At 40.2% G+C, this 16,795-nt stretch overlaps 1 protein-coding gene across 2 annotated transcripts in view; it reads left to right on the forward strand.

Annotated features, from left to right (window-relative positions):
* Window positions 1–16,795, forward strand: part of ANOS1 (anosmin 1) — a 124,462-nt gene that overhangs the window by 50,890 nt on the left and 56,777 nt on the right. For both annotated transcript variants that reach the window (XM_067466809.1, XM_060769921.2), the window contains exons 3-4: window positions 5,223–5,285; window positions 8,755–8,977. In XM_067466809.1, the coding sequence (XP_067322910.1) occupies window positions 5,223–5,285; window positions 8,755–8,977 (286 nt within the window). The remainder of the gene's footprint in view (window positions 1–5,222; window positions 5,286–8,754; window positions 8,978–16,795) is intronic.

Consider the following 16,795-nt stretch of genomic DNA (forward strand, 5'->3'; position numbering starts at 1 on the left):
CCAGTTCAAAGCAGATGATTTGGGATCAGATCCTGGGATATAGGGCAGTGTAGATCCAGCCTTGGAGTACCCACTTCTTTTGTCAAACTCTTGTCATAAATTCATGTCACCTTTTCTACCTGAGGTCCCATCTATACTGTCCTACAATGAAGTTTAAATGCATTGAACAGCTACATACACATATACACAGACTTTATAATTCTGGTTAAAACTGGATTAAATGACAGTGTAGATGGGACTGGAGTCCTCCTCTTTTTCCACTACAGTCGTTATAGAAACAACTGCCCTATGACCAAGATAAGAAACCAAGTAGGGAAACCTAAGCCATCCTCTCTCCTACTTTACATTTGATTTGTGATTTATGTCTTTTAGATTGTCAATGTTTGGCTTGTACCCTTGAATATGTTGGAAAACACCTTTGAGAGAATTTGTTCTCAGGGGTATAAAATACATTAAGAAAGGAACTTCTGCTTGTTGTTAAATTCAAGTGGACTGTAAAATATCATTTTAGTATCCTTGGTTATGAATAGTCCTGAAACCATGCCAACAGCCCAGCAATGAAATATCCACTTACCCTACATTAGCCTAATAAACATTTAGTGTTAATTACAAAGTTTTTCAATAAAAATGTGGCAAAACAGAAATAGCCGACCACTGTTTTTTATAATAGATCATAGGTACTATGCTGGTTCACCAGGATCAATTTGCACTTCACTTATATTTGTTGTGAAAATCCCATAACTAACATAATTTCTTGAAAGAAGTGACTTTAAAAAAAAGAAATTTACAGTACTGTGTTTTCCTTCTTTCCCACCACCCATCCCTGCTTTGAGAAGAACAGATGCCCATTGCCATAATATGGTACTTAGCTGACCATCAAACAGGCTTCTCAAAGAAAGACCTTTCAGGTCCCACAGTGAAACAGCTACGGTATCTTATTATAGCGTGAAATTAGAAGTGAAAAGCCCTACAGCAATTGCTATTTAGTAATGCAGACTATGTCTACATAGAAGGCTATGGTAGTGCTTGGAAGGGATCTGCTAAGCAAAAACCAAAACTGTAGCAGCGGTCTAGACAAATAGAGTGTCTCCAGATTCCTTTCCTGGTTGTTTGGTGGTCTGTAACATCATAACACTGCATTTGCACTTCACCATGCATTTGTTGTTGTTGTTATTGCCTTCATGAAGTCGACAAGAGAACTTAAGAAGAGAATAGTTCTGTTGCCTGTACAGTTCTAAATATTTCTCTATCTCATAAAACAGTAAACATCACCTTCATTTTGCCAAATATGTTTTCTGCTGTAACTATGTGATTTTTAATAAAGGAAACACATACTTTAATAAAGTAAGCAACATTTAGTTTATTTAAACATTGCTTAGCTACAGTACATTATTTTTATACTGTGTAACCACTTGGAGTAGAAAACCTGTCTGTTATAATGGCATTTTATCTTGCTAACCTTTTATACTTCAAAAAAAGAAGTGTTTAAATAACTGCAATGGGGTAAAAAATGAAATTGTTCCCAAAATGGTAAAATACGGATTTTTCAGTTTTTTGTCAATTTTTTTCAGTCAAGTATCTAAATTGTTTTTAACGTATATTTGAAAACAATACACGAGGGAAAACAGACCCATACATAACATATGGCATTATACTGCTATGAGGCTCTGAAGTCAACTTTACCTTGCATTTTGGTGATTTTCATCTTCAGTCCTGATTGTATCTTGTTAGGTAAATGTATCTATGTATAAGGGGGAACCCACTAGAATTAGAAGAGCTGGAAACCTGTGCAGATTTATGTGGAAAGTCTATGTGAATTGGTATCAGATGTCCATGTATAGGGATGTTGGGCCAAGGAGCATGCCTAATTCTTCATTTACATGCAATATATCCGTGAGTTATTCATATGTGAAGAGGTCTATATAAGCCATATTTATTCTGTGAGGATTCTTGAAGAAATCTTTACCAAGAAAGATCTGTCAATTGTTATTGAAATGATTTTTTCAGTGGTGCCAATGAAAATGAACTGTTAGACGTTTTGACTGAGTGGGTGCATTGCACAGAGTAGTTGAGGAAAAGGACATTTTAAGGAGAGTGTAAATTTGTCCATAGGCAAGAAAAGATACACAGAAAGGTGCAGGCAGCTTGTTCCAATACTATTCTATGATCTCATGACACTAGAGCAGGGGTCCTCGAACTTTTAAAGCAGAGGGCCAGGTCACAGTCCCTCAAACTGTTGGAGGGCCAAATTATAATTTGAAAAAAAAACATGAATGAATTCTTACACACATAGGAATACATATCTTATTTATAGTGCAAAAAACCTTTAAAACAATACAATAAATAAAATGAAGAACAATTTTAACAAATATAAACTTATTAGTGTTTCAGTGGGAAGAGTGGCCTGCTTTTGGCTGATGAGATAGGGTTGTTTTGTTGTTGTTGTTTTTGTTGTTGTTGTTATTGTGTGCTTTCAAGTCATTTCAGACTTAGGTTGACCCTGAGCGAGGGCCGGGTAAATGACCTTGGTGGGCCGTATCCGGCCCCCGAGCCTTAGTTTAGAGACCCCTGTACTAGAGCATGGAGCTTTAAATCCAGTTTCTACCTCCTACAGAATTCTGTGGCTCATAGTTTAGGGAGGGGCCTTTAAACTTCTCAGCCAGACAGGTCCTGGGATTGTTAGTGAGGCGTCCAACAAATGTTTCCTCCCCTTCCCGCAAATTATTATTGGTTGCAAATCAGCCTGACCCAGGCAACTGATCCAAGGCTCACAAAAATGGACTTTGTACCACCTTTCTCCCATATAAGTTTTTCTTGTATCACCAGAATCACATGAAAATTGGATGACACTCTGAATTTATACAATAAATAGACTGTTTCAAACATAAAACAAAGAAAGCACACTTTTGGAGTGCTCTTCTGAGTCACATAATTGCTGTAATTACTAAGGAGGTGCATCAGATTACAAGTTTCTAATATTGGGCTAGCTTTCATTTTCCAAGGAGTTTCATGTAAAAGCATTTTATAAAGGTGATCTTTCAGATGGCAGCATGAACTAATAGACTGTTATGCTAATTCATTCTGATAGAATACAAGTCTTAGTTATTCTGGGTGGCACATCAGCCAAATTAATATTTACTTGATACTTTGTTCAGCTACACCACAAAATTAACTAGCACAGGAATCCTCACACTTTGGCCTGCCAGCTGTTTGGGCCTCCCAGTTCCTAGATGCCCTATCTGTTTTTTCCCCAGTGGTCAAGAATTTGGGGAGCTGGAAGTCAAAACAGTTGGATGGCTGCAGTTGTAGGATTCCTGTTGCAAAATGAGGTAGAAGGTCAAAGACCCAGTTTCAGATCTCAACTCCCTATCTACCAGAATACATATGTAGTGATAAGATAGAATATGAGAACTATGTTTAAGAGCCTTAAAATTAAATCAATTAAGTTTTCAGACAGACTTATAATTTAAATGTGTGTACTTTACATGAAAAAAACCATGGAATGCAAAGAGAGGCATAATACTAGTCCTCTAGAAATAATATATTATTTCTTTGTCAGGGGTGTTCCTCTGCTCAGTTGTAATAAAACCAGTGCACAGCAATGACAGTAAAAGCAGTCTCTGCTCACTGCTACCATTTATCAGTTCTCATACTCTGTCTCCTTTATGTTTAGGTAGAATACTCACATCAATTTTAAACTAAGAATCTAAGCCATGAACAGAACCACTTAAATCCAGTCATATGCCTCATCTTACCAATTTACTGACCATTACAAATCCAAGTCTGGCATTTTTTCAAAAGTGGCTTTTCACTCAACAAATGCTCTTCAAGGAGCATCATTTGGATTCCCCCAGTATATATGATAATGTTGCCAAATAAACCTTAGCTGGAACTAATTGAATTAAGGCTCTTGGCTTCACTTAGAAAACTTCCCTTTCCAACCAAATGGTGGTGCTCTCTAATCAAAAGTTGCCAGTTCAGACTGGCACCACTTTTTTTCAGCAAAGAAAACAACTACAGTTTGTGTACAACAACAAGATTTCAATATTTTTGTTGGAACAACTTCAGTACAAATGCTTGAAAAAAAATGAAATGCCTAACTAGACTTCTTACTTGGAGCCTAATAAACCACAGTAAAAAAAACCCACAAAAATTGGTAATGTCATTTTATCTAGCAAACACTGTTGAAGAAAGTATCATGGATTTTAGTAGATTCAAAGAATCTCATTCCAATGAAACACAGGCTAGTAAAATCTTATGATTTTTTTCTTTAGTTCTTCCCCGTTAGTAAAAGGTTCAAGCAAGAAGAAGAGGCCAGCCACTAAGCAGAGAGGAACTTGCACTTATGAATCTAGCCATGGCTACCACTCAAAGAAAGCGAGTGAATTGAATTTCTGCATATGAACACTCATCTAATCTGTAATGGGATTTGTGTCTAACAATGAAAAATGTAAATGCCTTCTACCATATGGACATGGGCATCTTCTACACTTTTAGTATAGTGCACAAAGAAAACATTACCTCAACTGTTAATACTCCATTGAAAGAAAGACTTACTCGACCTCCCTATGGTGTCTCAAGGCTCTGTAGAATAATAAAACTATAGCTGATTAAATGTAAATATCAATTAAATATGCTTGTAAATTAAAATGCACATGAAAGAAACATACAACTACAGATTGGGAAATATTGGAATTGCTAATCTAAAGTCATTACAGTCATTCTGTCACATTTCCAGTTTTGACTTTTGCAGATTTGATTATCCATGGTTTTGATTTAGAATGTTCTCACTAGGAATCTCAAAGTCTTCCAATGCAATTCTATGGCAAGCTGCTGGAGAGTCATGCTAGTAGATCTAGACATTCATGGAAAAGCATTCTCTCAGGGGAAAAAATATCAAATTATTTATGTGCCTTTTTCACATTTACAGGATTCATGTGCTCTAACCCCAGTGAATGTGGAGGACTGGCTGTATAATTAAAGCGGGAGATAATGTGAAATTTTACAGATGTGCTCCAATCTTAACCCGCAGTGATATGAGCTGCTTTTAGATTACAGCCACCCCTAGTCTGTTTTGTAGCTATGGCATATGTCTTTATCTTCTGCACAACTATGTTTAGAATTCTTCCTGTTACCTCCAATATACAATAGTTGAAATAAGTATATTAGTGGTGGTGATATTTTTTATTTTTCTTCTGACCTTTTTACTTTTTTGTTTTTAGTGTCTGGAGCCCTGCAAAGAATCTTGGGACTTGAAGAAAAACCACTGCCAAAGCTTCTGTGAGGTATGTCCCTTCAGGACTATAAAAGAAATCTGCTTTGAATATTTCAGTTGCAATATTAAATGCTAACTAATAGTTACCAAAACTTAGTAACTCGTTGATGACAGCTAAGGTACTATACAATATTTGCACTTTGTGTTCTATCTTGTAATTTATGAAGACTATTGCATCAAATTGATGCATAGGCTATTATTGGTTATTATTGTCAGTGGATTTACGCTGATTTATTGCAAAGTTTTTTTAAAAAAATACACATTTGTTATAATTATAATTAATGTCTTTTTTTCTTAGGCTGCAGCAACTAAACACATTATTGGCTCTTCTGTAGTCATATGTAGTCTCATATTCTCATATGTATTCTCAGTTCTCATATGTATTCCTCCAAAGCAGCTAAAAAGCCAAGGGTAGCCAAAGGATCTACTGATAATATGTACTAGATCAAAAAGGCTTTTTGGTTTCTTATATGTTTAACTGTGGTAACATGAAATTAAATCCCCCTTTTAAATTAGGCTGTTAAAATGAAGAATACAAGGATTGAACTTTGTCATATCATAGAATCATAGAATTGTCATATCATAAAATCTCTCACACAGATTTAAAAAAAACCCCTAAACTGAGTTTATACCTATTATACGATTGCTAGTAGTGACTTTTTATAAACAAAGCTCTTCACTTGAGACAACCTTTCAGTTTGAAGCTGAGCCATCAATGATAACTCTTGGAGCACAGTTTGCTAAGCAATTAGGTCCTATCTGACCATATTCTCATCTATTCCACATTTAATCAGTGTGTTAATTAAACTATTGTGGGAGATATTATTAAATGCTTTCCTTAAATCCATATTGGGGACTTCTGCAGCATTAGCACAATATACTAAACTGGTTACCTGATTCACAAAACAAACAAACAAACAAAAATACCATGGGGGAGGAAGGGGGAGAGAGAGAGAAACTCTTGCTGGCTCCTACTAGTCAGTGTCACCACATTCTCATCAAGTTACTTATAGACAGATTCTATATTCTAATTCTAATATTTTTCCTGATATTTTCCTAGTATTGAGGTCTGGCTGTCCAGTCTGTAAATGGCTTGATCTTCATTTTTGCATTTTATTTTTAAGAGAATGGTTGTCCCTATCCATTGTTTTGGCACGTCTCCTGTTCTTCAAGATTTCTCAGAAAAGAAGGCAAGGGTTTTGGGAGAGCACATCAGAAGATCTTTCAGTACCTTGGGATGCTTTTGGTCTAGTCCTGCAAAACTGAACTTGTTTAGATTAACTAGGTGATTCCTGACTAACTCTGTATTTACCTTTTTAAACCAATACAATAATTTATAATTTTGGTTTGAAAAAAGTTGTGGCTACAGCTCAGAAAGAAGCTTATACTTGGCAAGCTAAGATTTTATATCTATTCTAGAGCAGAAGATTTGGTGTTGTATAATATAGAACTTTATAAAGATTTGTTAACTGCTGCCAAATTACTTGTAGTCTTGCATTCATTCAAGAAGTCCATTCTGGAATTGTACCAGCATGAAAATATTGAGATTGACAAAGGTGAACTGTAAATGTAAAATAAATACGTTAGCTTTATGGGTTATTGTGTTAGGGGCTCATTGAAGACGGAAATGAACGCTTACCAGTTGTACTAAAGAACTATTGTCTTCCAGGTTTAGTCCATGATTTGAATCTATTCTGGGAGTTTAAAAGACTAGAAGTAAAACTGGAACTTAGGCTGGAAACAAAATATTGTATACTATATTGAATAAATCACTTAGGGTATAAGCTTCAAATGAGCTCAGGTGATGAAGTGAAGCTTCAAAGGCATGCTATGCCTCAAGGGACTATAAAAGATTTTTAATTAACTAGGTGAAAATTTGTGATGTTTTCCTTGAGCACATATCCAGACCTGTACACCTGCCCATTTGCCATACCAGATATAAATTTAAAGTATCAGGTACATTTTGTTTCGATTAACCTTTGTCCTTGCCAGCTGCAATCACAAATTAATTACCAGTTTTGCTTTATTGAGCATAGTGTTTGAAAATCAACAAGCATTTAGCTATGGTTCTGATGTATTTCAAAGTGAAAATGAGCTAAGTAAGCTTTGAATACCTCTAAAGTGTGTTCTCCAAGAATAGATAAACTAATCTTCATAGTCTTACCAAGCCTTTTTTCTACTTTATCATATTCAAGTTTTAAATCTCCAATAAAATTTTCTTGCTGGTCATCAGGAACTGCTGGTTTTTATGGCTGGCTGTCCACTGAACTGCAGATGGTGTTTGCCAGTGAACTATGGGGCTATTTACCCTTATTTTGTTCTTATAAATAACAATATATCATTTTAGAAGTTCTTCCCTTTGGGCAAGATTCCATGAGTATTTACACATTTTGAAATAACTTTTCATACTTCATTAACTTTTAAAAAGTTTGAGCTTACTCTTAAAACAATATTACACTGTTGCTACAGAAATGTCATTTGTCTACAAACTATTTTCTACCAGTTTTCTACCATTTTTGTATGAATAAATTTCTTTGAAAAAATATTTTGTTTGTTTATTTATTTATTTACTGAATTTGTATACCGCCCTTCCTTCAAATTTGAAAAATCTTATAGAGCTTGGCCATTTTACTAATAGTTAGGGTGTTTAGTGGGCTGTGATATAAATGCAGATCCTGATTTGATTGTGACCACCCAGATGATGGGTGATGATGACAATGATGATTTTCTCATCCACCTCTTCCCATTGGTTCTTCTTGGAAAATAAAGATCATAATAACACTGTTTTTCTGTTTGTGCAGTAAAATCTTATTACACTTTAATGTGCTCCTTTGTTCTTTCTGCTCTTGGTTCTGCATTTTGGTTTGTACCAGAGTTCATCTCAAATTGCTACCTATGGCATCTAAGGACCCTTCCACACAGCCCTATATCCCAGAATATCATGGCAGAAAATCCCACAATATTTGCTTTGAACTGCGTTAGTGTAGTAATATTCTTCAATAAAACTATTTTCTTACTAGAATATTTATGGACTTACTGAGAAATATTAAAAGGCAGAATTGTTATGTGTTTTGGGCTTTTTAAAAGAAAAATTGGAGCTGGGTATGATGGTGATAAATGGTGGGTGAAAATTTGCAAAAAATGTATAAACAAATACTAGCATGCCTTAGTACACATTGTGGAGAAAGGTGTTTACTTCTTACCACATAATGTCTTTTCTTATACAAAGGGGCAGTGAATTGGACTGGTAATACAAGAGATTTTGTGGTTATTGCCTCTCAACTTAAGGATGTGAGTAGGATGTGGAGCCTGGAGTCCTCCACAGCACCACAGCACACATTTTGCATTACTCCCAACCACTTCTGTGCTTTGGGTCTTGGAATTATCTTTCAAATATCTTGGAAATATTTTAATATGATTTTCCCCTATTAAAGGCATTATATATCTTACCCAATACCTTATCTAATTTTTTTTTTCAGCCTCTTTTCCCCAAGAAGAACTATGAATGCCTTACTAGCTGTGAATTCCTCAAATATATCCTCTCAGTGAAGCAAGGAGACTGCCCAGCACCTGAGAAGGCCAGTGGCTTTGCGGCTGCCTGTGTTGAAAGTTGTGAGGCTGACAGTGAATGCTCTGGTGTGAAAAAATGCTGTTCCAATGGATGTGGACATACTTGTCAAGTACCAAAAAACCTTTATAAAGGTAGAGATTGTTAATGACCATTTCAAGAGATGTATAAGTTAAAGCAAACTACAAAAGAAACTTTATTATAGAGAAGAAATATATGGTGTTGACAACACGGAAAAAGGGGGGATAGAAGGAAAACTCTGTAACTGTGCCAGTGTCTTAAACTTGCTAGACTCTTAAACACAGTTTATGGAACCAGGCTTTGGCACTCTGGATTATTTAGTCTGACCCCAGTTTAATCACCTCTTTTATACCAGCTTCCCCATATCTTTTCTCATTTGCCTTGCATAGAATTATTTATCCCATATAAGGCACAGGATTAGCTGGTATTACTTTCAGGAACTGAAACAAATCTTGGGGTTAAACATTTGAGGGTGAATTTTTAAAATATTATGTTTAATATGGATGGAGAAATTGCAAAAATTACTAAAGCTGGAGGGAAATCCATATAAAGGAGATATGTGCAAGTCAACTTTCACCAGTTTTCATAGATTCACTATATCTAATCCATTGTTTTATATTTATTTGTACTATGTGACTGATTATATATATATATAGACATATATATATATAGACATATATATATATAGACATATATATATATAGACATATATATATATAGACATATATATATATATATATAGACACACACACACTCCTGGAAAATCTGGTTTATCTGCTGTTATTATATCTAACTTTGTTCATATTTGGTATTTACTGATTTACTGAAAGCTCTGATATGTTATACATATCTCATGTTTCTTATTCTGTTTTTCAAGTTGTCTAGGTCCCAAAATTACACTCTAACTTAATAACACTTTAAATCTTTTGAATTCCAGTTTTCCATGGATACTAATACTATACCATTTTTGAAAGAGAGAGGGTGAAATTATTTTGTTTCATTAATTTTTGAAATTAATGTGTTTCTCCTTACATGTCATAATTTCAGATGTATGCTGAAAACAATGTGGCTTAGGTATAGCAGATAGTTATAGACACTTGATCGTCTTGAAAATAATATGTTTATGTTGATTGTATTTGGTATTTTTAAGATTACAAATACATATGTTGAACTCTGCATCCTGCATAAATATTTTGTTTTAGCATCACACCAGTAAAAGGCCAAAAGAGGGCAAAGGATCTGCATCAGTCTAAAAGCCAACCACTTTGTAATGTAGAAGACTAATTTGTGCTACAATATTGGATACAAATAATTTTGTCTAATAAAAACACACTACTAAACTGAAAGCATACATTTGGATGTGAGATTGATGATTTTGGTTGTATTGGAATCTTCTAAAATGCACTGCTGCTATGCTCAACTTGTTAGCACTCATGAGATCCATGTGCATACAATTACAACCATCAGTGGGGGTAAGTTAGCTCCAATCAAGTGAATCCAATGGACCCTAATGCAAACCAGATGCAAGATTTATTTGCAAATAGACTGTGGGTTTATTTAGCATAATAATTGTAGAAGAATTAGTAAATGCAGAAAATGGAAACATTGTGTTTAGCAATATTAATTATAGCACATGCAGTGTGCTGATCATTTATTGACATTTAGATGAAAATTTGTGTGTTTAAAATTATCAATTTTATTCCAGATGCTTTTTGGGTGTATTTATATCTATGGATAAACATGAATAGATACATATGCATGTGTGCATAAACACACACACACACACATATATGCACATATTTGTTTACTACAAATTTGGGTTATTGGATACTTTGGAGGTAGTGTTTTGCTTTCTAGTTTTCTAGAAAACACAGTGTGCTTTTAACTACACATCCAAAGAAGTGTCAAAATAGAAAAAATATTTTATTGGAGGTGTAAGTCATGCTAGGCATTATTTGCCCCTTAACCCCTGAAATAACGAGACAGATAACAAAGGTATGGATTCAAATTGGGCAACTTTTATTGAATGTTACCTATTTAACTTTACCTGAACTAAACTATGTGTCTAGGAACTTGGTGGCAAACCGAGTCAGCGTCCTCGGCTACTTAGTGTGTAATATCTGTGTGCCCTGGATCCCCAACCGGGCAACCTGAAGGTAAAAGTCTGGAGAAGCCTGTGTCCGATTATTGATATTAGCTTCCCTCTTTACTGTGCCAATTGATGTCCCCTCACCCATTTGGTGACTTCTAGGTGAGTGTTTGTTGTACACTGACCCCCACCCTTAAGGGGTGCCTTGCGTATACCTCCATGTCCGTGTTTTCCTGATCTATTTATGCCACGGATTGGGGGCAAATGTCTATTTTGCCCCCATCCCCCACCAAGCTCCCCAAAACTTCCTGAATGCCTAACTGCAAATCAGCCAAAAATTGTGTGCTACCCAAATCTGTTAGGTGTATACCATCACAACAGTAAAACTGTGTTTTGTCATGCGAAATATCTCCATGTTGTATGTAAGATCCTCTGCCCTGTGCCAAAGCCGTGCGCATGGCTCGGTTCACACGCTTTCTGGCCTTCTCGAGCTTCCTGACGTCACCGCCTCCTGGCCACCGAAGGCGTGGAATGATGGCCGACCAAGCGATGTGAACCCGGGGCCATGCCTGCCAGATCTTCAGAATGTCAGCACGGGCTTGTAGATATAGGGCCCTGCCGTTAAGCAGGCCAAGGTCGTTACCTCCGATATGGAGCACCAAAACGTCAGGAGGGGGCCCGCTCCTGTCATGCAATAACAAGGGAACCAAACCGTCCCAACGAAGGCCCCGAACACCCTTCCACCCGACCAATGCAGTGGAAGCAAAACCCAGATGCTGGCCAAAGGACGAGTTCCTGGCGTATCTCTCCGCCCAGTGGACATAACTATGCCCACAAACTAGGATCCTCCATCTATGCACCAGCCTGGCAGTCTCTGAAAAATAAACAACAAATTCACACAAGTACCGAGAGAACATATCGCCTGTAAGCATCCGATTTCCACCTGCCAATTGATTTAATGGCCTCATCATTGTAACCCAAGTGTGCTGCCGAAGATGCCGCCCCTATTCGAAAAGAGTGAGTGCCAAATTTGTGAGAACCCAACCCCAGCATCTTCAGCGCCCTATCTGTGATGGCCCAAAACTGATATTTCGTGAGGGGGGTGGAATCCTGATGGCAGAACAAATAACCCCTTGACTCAGCCCTAACTTGTATGAAATGTGCCATTGCCGAAACAGGGCATAGCTCGGGGTCACTGCATCTGGCTAATGTAACCACAGCGCCCTTGGCTTGCTGGTCCGTCTTGGATGAACGTACCAAAATTTGGTGGGTGTTATGCGTTAGTTTTATATCTGCCAACAGCAACGCCCGCTGAGAGACATCTCTCTTCGACATGGCGAGTAACTCACTTATCCTAAGAGCAGCGAAAAAGGCCGTCAAGGCCGCCGCATGAAATAACCGCTGCTCATACTCGGACCGACACACTTTGGGTCATGTTCCCTTCAATCCCTTTAAAATTGTGGGTGACAAGGGTTCCCTCGTATCCTGCAATGGACCCCGTTGACGGGCCCAACCCGCAATAATTTTATGTAGGCGGAAATCGTTCGTGGGGTCCGAAAGGCCCTGCGCTTTCGACCAGTAGGCTAACGCCGACAGCTGAGACTTAATAGTATGAGGCGTAAGGCCCCTTCTGCGTGAGTACACACAGAATTGCGCCAAATGTTCATAAGGAATCGGTACTGTGGACGGTAACTCGTAAAACTGTCTAAACTCATGAAACTCCTTAACCACCCTCATGTAAGAATTTTGTGAACTTGGGGCTAATGCTAAAGCCATACCCATTACCACCTCGTCCCTCCAACCTGCCAAAGATGGCCTGGCATACGCTGTGGATGAACGTCGGCGCTGGGCGCGAGTTGTCTGAAGCACTCCATCTGCATGCGAGATAGAGCGTCAGCCAAAGAATTGTCAATTCCCGCTATGTGAAAGGCTTTAAACAAAATGTTATACCTCAAGCAGTGTAATGTGAACTGCCTAAGTGCCCCCATCACCCTATTGGATTTTGATGTCAAAGTGTTGATAACCTGAACAGTGGCAAGGTTATCACACCAAAAATGAACGGTTGAATTGGCAAAGGCCTTAACCCATAATGTAACTGCAACTAGTATGGAAAAAAATTCTAAAAATGTTAAGTCTGATGTGATCCCCTGTGCGTGCCAACTGTCCGGCCAGACTTCGGCACACCAGTGTCCCTGAAAAAACACCCCAAAGCCAACTGCACTTGATGCATCGGACGCCACTTTAAGAGCGTCCTGCAGCCTTAACTCCTGCCTCCAGAATGAAACCCCATTAAAACCCCCCAGAAATTCCATCCAAATGGACAGGTCCTCCCTGACCGAAAGTGTAACCCTAATCCGATGATGGGGCATCTTGACCCCTGCTATGGCACTGCATAGCCTACGCAAAAAGGCCCTCCCCAGGGCAACAACCCTACACGCAAAATTTAAGTGGCCAATTAACTCCTGAAATTCTTTTAAAGTGGCTTTTTTTATGAAACAAAAACTGCTGAACCCTACCCGTCAAGTCTGCCACTTTATTAGGTGGCAACCTGGAATATTGATTTACCGTATCCAGTTCGATCCCCAAAAAGGTCAGAACCGGTGACGGGCCTTCCGTTTTTTCTTCCGCCAAGGGAACCCCTAATTCCTGTGCTAGCCGATGAAATGACCTGAGTAAGTCCTTGCAATTACCCGACCCGGAACGCCCTATGAATAGGAAATCATCCAGATAATGAGTGACTCCAGACATTCCAGATTTGGTCCTAACGGCCCAATCAAGGAAGGTACTAAATTGTTCAAAGGCCGCACAGGAAATGGAGCACCCCATGGGAAGTGCCCTGTCCATGTAGAAAAAACCCCGGAATTGAAAACCCAGCAGCTCGAAGTCGGCCGGGTGGACAGGAAGCAAACGAAATGCCGACTTGATGTCGCATTTAGCCAGCTCAGCCCCGAGCCCAAACCGGCGAACAAGCTGCACAGCCAAATCAAACGATGCATAGTGAACCGAGCATTGCTCGTCAGGAATCGCATCGTTCACCGACCTGCCCTTAGGATAGGACAAGTGATGAATGAGGCGATATTCCCCTTGCGTTTTCTTCGGTACTATTCCCAAAGGTGATACCCGCAACATTGGCGTTGGCGGCGCCGTGAATGGGCCCAAAACCCTCCCTTCTAACACTTCCTTTTCAATTTTACGCTGCACTAACTCTTCCATCCCTATAATGGATTTCAAATTTGGGGATAAAGTGGGAAACCGGGGACCCAACGCCGGAATACGAAAACCCTCTGAAAAACCTTCCCATAGGTATTTAGCTGACCCCCTATCCGGGTACTGATCCAACCAGACCCTCAACTGATCTAACTTAATTGGGCTGGGGCCCTTTTGGAACTGCGGCCGGTCCTGAGGGTTTCTTAACAAATTGGGTGTCCCTAGGATTACCTCTTGCGGCTCTCCCTTTGGGGCAATTTCGAGACGGGTGGGTGCCGAAACAAATTGAGCACGAGTGAGAGTATCGACAGATCTTCCGTGAACAGGCTCCCTGAGACACAAATTCCCAGCATAAAGGCTTTTGGCGCTGAGACTGCAGCTGGGGAGCCCCCTGCCGAAAGGGCTGTCCTGTTTTGTTCTGAATAGTATGCCCACTGTCTGCCTTCAAGGCAGCATAAGCCCTGGACGGATTCATAACTTCAATCCAAATTTGGTCATCAATCAAGTCCCAGCGTTTGTCTGGGTGGCAGGCCGCTTCGGATCTAAAGCGCCTATCATATTCTAGCCAAGCGTTAGGGGGGCCACTAACATAAGCCTTGTTAATGATATTCTGGTACTGCCACAGCGCTGTAGCCCTTTCCGGGGCAGCATCCGAGAACAGGTTCGCGCACATCGTGAAACAAGGGAGCCAGTTCTCCCAATTCTGCTCAACCTTGCGTTTTTTAATTCTTTCCTTACTGTCCTCATCTAACTCATCCTTCTCCTTTTTCTCAAGGTCCCTAAAATATAACGAAAAGATATCGATATATTCGTTTCTCAATATCTTCTCCATAGTTTTGGTAGCCAAATGGGAACCTAAGCCTGATACACTGACAGTAGGAGTAGCCAGCAGTGGCCATTTCGCCGTGCCCAGAATTTGTTGACTTCACCAGTTCGGGCCGATTCCAGGGTGATGGTTGCCTGTTTGGCCAATTGAGTGGTAGAATCAGCCCTCTTGTCCCCTATACTGGGCTCTGACCCCACATCGGACTGAATCCCAACTAAAGCGTGTGACTGAACCCCCACCGCAGTGTGAGCCCGCCCTTGGTCCCAGGGCCATGTAAATGAGGTGGAAGTACTCGCTGATGTGAGTGTGGTGGAAGTACCTGCTGATGTGCGGCATGGGGGCAGCTGTCACCACCTGCTCGAGCCCTGCTACGGCAGTGGAAACAGCAGTCGACACCACCGCCTGAGTGGACCCGGCCGCGGCACTGGACGTGGAGGCCAATGCCGCGGGCTGACTGGGTCCGGCCACAGCAGCCGCCATGGACCCGGACGCCTCCGGACCACTGATAGTCTGCACAGCGGAATGTGCTTCAGGGCTAGTGATGGTCTGCACAGCCGATGACGCCAAAGAAGAGCCCTCCGCAGCCCCCGGAGCCGCCAGTTGGTCAGGAATCCGAACCGCCCTTCCAGCCCCCGAGATCGCGACCGACTCTAAAATAGAAACCCGGGACAACAAGGATTTAAACAACTGCTTCTTGCTTGCCCGGCGAGTGGGGCATGAACCAGCCCCACCAATCCCCACCCCCCATCCTTCTCCACTTGGTTAACACGCTGAAGAAGGGCCTCTAAATCTTCAATAGACACGCCGTCTTCATCTGACGATGACCCGTCCTGATGTAAAGGGCGCTTGTGACCCGTCTTCTCTGTGGGACCCTTTCCCTTAGGGCCTCCTCTGTTCTTCCTTGAAGGCATCCTAAAGAAACGGAGGTGAGAAGACACAACACATAAGCATACTATCCCTTAATAAACTAGGGAACGCACCAAAACCCTTCTCTAAAGGAGGTAGCATGTCCCTACTAACATTATTAATAAGAGGGGGGGGGGGCTAGGGCCCTAACATCATAAAATCAAAGAGTTGGAAAAAACCTCGCGCATATAGATAAATATATATCGCACTGACGTATAAAACACCCTATCCACGCAGGCATATAGCGTAATACATTCCGTTTACAACATTATGCCGAGGCTACTTTTGCCATAGAAACCTTGACAAAAATGGAGGGGTGTGGGATTTGCCCATTACCTCCCATAGAAACATAGAATCTAAGAGGTGAAAGAGATCCCGAGTGGTAATCATAGAATCAAAGAGTTGGAAAAAACCCCAAACTATGAGGTTCGTCTATGGCCCCCCCATGGAAACATAGAATCAAAGAGTTGGAAGAGGCCCCCAAGTGCCTATCACAGAATCAAGGAGTTGGAAGAGACCCCATGTGTTAACATAAATCAAAATTGTAAAACCCATGTGTCAGTAATCCCAACCCCTTGACCCAAAGAGGCCTCTAACTGAGAGGCTTTCAAACAGCCCCAAGCCTCGGCTGGCCGGCAGCCTCGCCCATGAAAATTGCCAGCTTGACTCAACAAAAATGGTGGTGGCCAGAAAACATCAGCTGCCACCATCCAGCACCCATAGCCAGCTGTATCCCCCACATGGCGATGGCTAGCGAACCATGCAGCCTCTATTATTAAATTATTATTTATCATTATTATTTTTATTTGTGAAATTCACAGGCGAAGGCCCTGTTGCCGGCCATGCCCTGGGCTAACTGCGTCATTTTTTATCGAAAATGGCAGCCGTTGCCGCCAATTGATG

The sequence above is a fragment of the Anolis sagrei genome, chromosome 3 (assembly GCF_037176765.1).
Source record: "Anolis sagrei isolate rAnoSag1 chromosome 3, rAnoSag1.mat, whole genome shotgun sequence".
NCBI lineage: Eukaryota > Metazoa > Chordata > Lepidosauria > Squamata > Dactyloidae > Anolis > Anolis sagrei.